General features: G+C 34.8%; 1 protein-coding gene across 1 annotated transcript in view; it reads left to right on the top strand.

Moving 5' to 3' along the window:
- Positions 1–324: 324 nt before the first annotated feature.
- The window catches only part of LOC118343392 (adhesion G-protein coupled receptor G5-like), an 8,437-nt gene continuing 4,729 nt past the window's right edge, over positions 325–4,032 (top strand). The window contains exons 1-8 of the mRNA XM_035682196.1: positions 325–440; positions 900–1,006; positions 1,102–1,168; positions 1,376–1,517; positions 1,838–1,957; positions 2,864–2,986; positions 3,339–3,384; positions 3,542–3,636. Coding sequence (XP_035538089.1) covers positions 433–440; positions 900–1,006; positions 1,102–1,168; positions 1,376–1,517; positions 1,838–1,957; positions 2,864–2,986; positions 3,339–3,384; positions 3,542–3,636 — 708 coding nt within the window. The 5' untranslated portion in view covers positions 325–432. The remainder of the gene's footprint in view (positions 441–899; positions 1,007–1,101; positions 1,169–1,375; positions 1,518–1,837; positions 1,958–2,863; positions 2,987–3,338; positions 3,385–3,541; positions 3,637–4,032) is intronic.

Here is a 4,032-nt window from a genome sequence, read left to right as displayed (position 1 = left end):
GAGGATTAAAAATATAAATTTAACTCTCAACACCTGGTTTTGTTTTATTTTTTGATCTGCTACTCCCCTCTGCTGCTTGGAGCAGGGACATGCAGCCATAAACTGCAAGGAATGTGCGTTATTTTTACCAGTGCTGGTAAATTCTATGAAGTTTAGCATAAACTTTACAGTAAATACAAAGTATGTGTGGTGACCATTGTTGAGTATAATATTTTTAAATTATTTAGGGTGAGCTCATATTCACTATATGATTCAGTGACTACAGAAGGAAGAGATGCAGCTTCCTGTTGGTTGTGGCTTCCCCTTTTTTGTCATTTACATCAACTTCCTATGAAGCTCTTCGATTTCAGCCGGTTTTCCACTTGCTATTACTCCGCTGTCACATCAGCTGCACTCGTCAGATGAAAAAAAAGCTCACAGGACATCAGTAACATGAAAAGGTAGGCTATGTTTTGGTATTCTTTAGGTCAGAGCCATCTAATTTAGCTATCTAAAGAGTGTTGGAGCCCATCAGTGTTAGTTCATTGTTCATTGTACAAATGAGATAATATCTGTTTTCCTTGTAATACTTTCGTATGACATGTCTATTAAAGCGCATACAGGATACAGTTTAAAATTCTCACCCTTACATACAGAGCTTTGCGTTTATATGTATATATATATATATATATATATATATATATATATTTCTATGCTTGCCTATGTTGTGTGTGTGTGTGTTTGTACATTCTATATTTATACACTGCTATATAATAATATTTTTAGTTGTACATTTCTTGTTGTGCCTTCGTTATTGTACATTGCCTCTGTAAAGCACTTTGTGAATTATGTCTGTGAAAAGCGCTATATAAATACAACTTTTTTTTACTTTTACTAAATGAATCCTACTCACTTAACAGGATGACGTGGTGGCTCCTCTGTTGGCTGCTCCTGTCTTTGGTGTTCCATAATATCACCTGTCAAAATAATGGTAAAAAAAAATGCTGTAACAACCACACAGCCCAAAGTGAGACCCTTTTATATAATTATATCATTATATTTTTCTATAAACACTCTTTGTGTTTATCTTAAATATCAGTAAACCATTAATTTAACCTACAGATCCCAGATGTTGTATGGAATACGTAGACAGCATTTTGACAAAAGAAACCGGAGAAGCCACTATTGAGTAAATATCTTTTAATTTTGTATCCAATTTGATAACTGTTAGGATTTTAATTTTTTTAGTTTAAACATTTGTATGTTTTTGTTAATGAGTTATTTAATAAAAAATCACTTTTCACCAGATATGTACTAAGGTTAAGGCATTCTGTGGTCCAGGATTAATGATCAAAATGAGGTATATATTTCTCATTTTCTTGTCCTTCTCCATAAGAGTCATGCAGAACCTAGAACAAACTCTAGAGGAAGCAGATTTGTCTGATACTACGCACATCTCTGTCAACCACTTGTTGGCTGTCCGGTACAAACCCAAAGGCCCTTTCCAAGGCATCAAATTTTACGCCAGTGACAATGAGGTAAGGATATATTTAATCTGAATTGGAGACTGATGAAGTCAAAATCACAATGTCATTTTTAACTTTTTAATAAAGATTTTTAGTAATATTAGCAACATTAAAAATATCCCTATAATTATCAGTTAACTCATTTATTTGGTTATTATACTTATTTATTTTATTTTACTGAATTCAACAGAAACCCATTCAAAAGGATGACATTATATTATTCTTTAATAGAAATGTAGCTGTCAGAGTTGCATTGGTGAATATCATTGTTATTGCAGGTATTTGCATGGCATGTTTCCATTCCTGTTTTTGACTCTGTGCCTCTGATATAGGCAAGTTCAGACGAGGATGTCACCAACAGCAAAGTGAGGGTTCAACTGCCGAGAGAGTTGAAAGCTGGATCAAACAACACGATTGTGTTCTGCATGCTTACCTGGCCTGAAACAAACGGGGTCAGAGACTACACTTTTTCATGTTAAATTTTGTAGAAAAGAATCTACTATATTTATTTTGCATAGTACTTACATTGTAGATTCAAATTAAAGGACCACTCTTGCTGGTTTTAGCCCAGTTTTTGTTCAGTTCTTTCCACTGGTTATGACTTTGATCGGTTATAAAAACCATTTTATTCATTAACTTGATTACAGAGATATCCATGCTGGCTGCCAGAGGGATATATCTATTCATTCCATTCAGATAAGATTCTATGTTGCATCCGTATATCTTCTGAGCCTGCATGTGATCATTCTTTCAACTAAATGGATTAATATATTTAAGCTCATGTTGGAATGACCATGTGGTTTTCTTCTTCTGCTCATTTTAACCACAGGAGGACAAATGGTGTCAAGTTAAGTGAGATAAATAGGGTGTTAAAACATTACTAAGCTGAAAACAACTACACATTGCATTTATGGCAACATTTGCTCTTTGGTGTTGAGTTTTTAAAAATGTCTTTATTATCTGGTCAAATTTAGATAATGTGGCATACAAAGAGGGCACTCTTGAATGTAATAGGTAAAAGTGATGTGACTTTAGTGACACATAAACTGTAGGAAGTTTTTAGTGCCTCACTGTCAAGAAGTAAAGGTCTCAACAATCAGCTACGCAGAAATCTTTCACAAAAGAGGACGAGATGTAAATTTCTCACTAAATATAACATCCCCAAATGCAGCACAATATGTTTAGTATGTTGCTCTTGTTATTTTGCATACAGGTTTAGAAAAGACTCTAGGAAGGACAGAGGGTTACAGCATTTCTAATGTAACTAGGTGGCTTTTTGCTTTTTCCTAAAGGTACATCAGTGATTATATTCTATACTGACAAATTGTCAAACTAATTGATTCTATGTTGTACTGTAGACGATATGGGGATCATCTGAGAAAATACATGAGAGCAGACTGGTTGGCCTGAGTGTGCGGGGCAAGAAAATTTCAGGACTACAGGAACGTGTCAACATCACAATGAATCTCACTAGCGTAAATGTAATTACAACTTCATTCCATATATCATTTACCATAACCCTAAAGGTCCAGTGTGTAGGATTTAGTGGCATCTAGTGGTGTAGTTGCTGATTGCAGCACTCTCATCTCACCTTCCTGTTCCAAGTGAACAGGGGAAACTACACCGGCTTATTTTAAGGAAACAAATGTTATTTTCTGGGGGTTATACACTAATGAAAACATACCCTATGAATATTATATTCCATGTGAAATGTGTGACTGTGAAACACTGGACCTTTAACTTCCTTGTAGAATTGTATGACAAAAGTAAGTTAAAATCATAAATACATACAGTATAAACCTAATGTAAACCTGATTTGTTGTTGTGTCGCAGGTGACCCGAACACCAAGCTGTGTTTTCTTTAATTTTTCAACAAAGAGTGAGTAACTAAGCATCACAACTGTCATGAAAGATAATAATATGTATTTTGTGATGATACAATGGATTCATTGTGGTTTCTCACTTGACCAACAGAGTTGCTGTAATTCAAATGTGACAGAATCATTAGTATAATGATTGTTTGTTTGACTTACCAGAATTTAGCGATGACGGCTGCACAACCCAGTGGAAACCTTCCCAGAATCAGGTCACCTGCTCCTGTGACCACCTCACATACTTTGGCGTGCTCATGGTAGGCTTGGCCTTTTTCCTCATGAGAAGTAGAACTATAGACAGACAATCACAACAAAGTGATCAGTTTATTGAGACTGCATATTTAAAAGATGAGCATCTGAAATGGGTTGCATTTAATGTGTGATGATTGGTTTATGGTAGTAATCTATAAAAATAAATCAAACGAAAAGACTATATGTATCATAACGTACAGTAGGGTGTGAGAAAATATCGAAAAACAAACCCCCAACCCCAAGATTGTGTTGTAAACCTAAACTAAAGGGCTTTGAAGTTGAACAATATAGGCACTGTGATAAATACAAATGCAGATCCCACTATTCTGGTTGCATTAAAAAGTGTTTTTTTTGACGGCAAAGCTTGATAAAGAGGAAAGGATGCATTGTTTTAAAAATAA

Source organism: Morone saxatilis, unplaced genomic scaffold, assembly GCF_004916995.1.
Source record: "Morone saxatilis isolate NCDOM2014 unplaced genomic scaffold, NCSU_SB_2.0 Contig11, whole genome shotgun sequence".
Lineage (NCBI taxonomy): Eukaryota > Metazoa > Chordata > Actinopteri > Moronidae > Morone > Morone saxatilis.
This window is presented reverse-complemented; position numbering and strand designations above follow the sequence as displayed.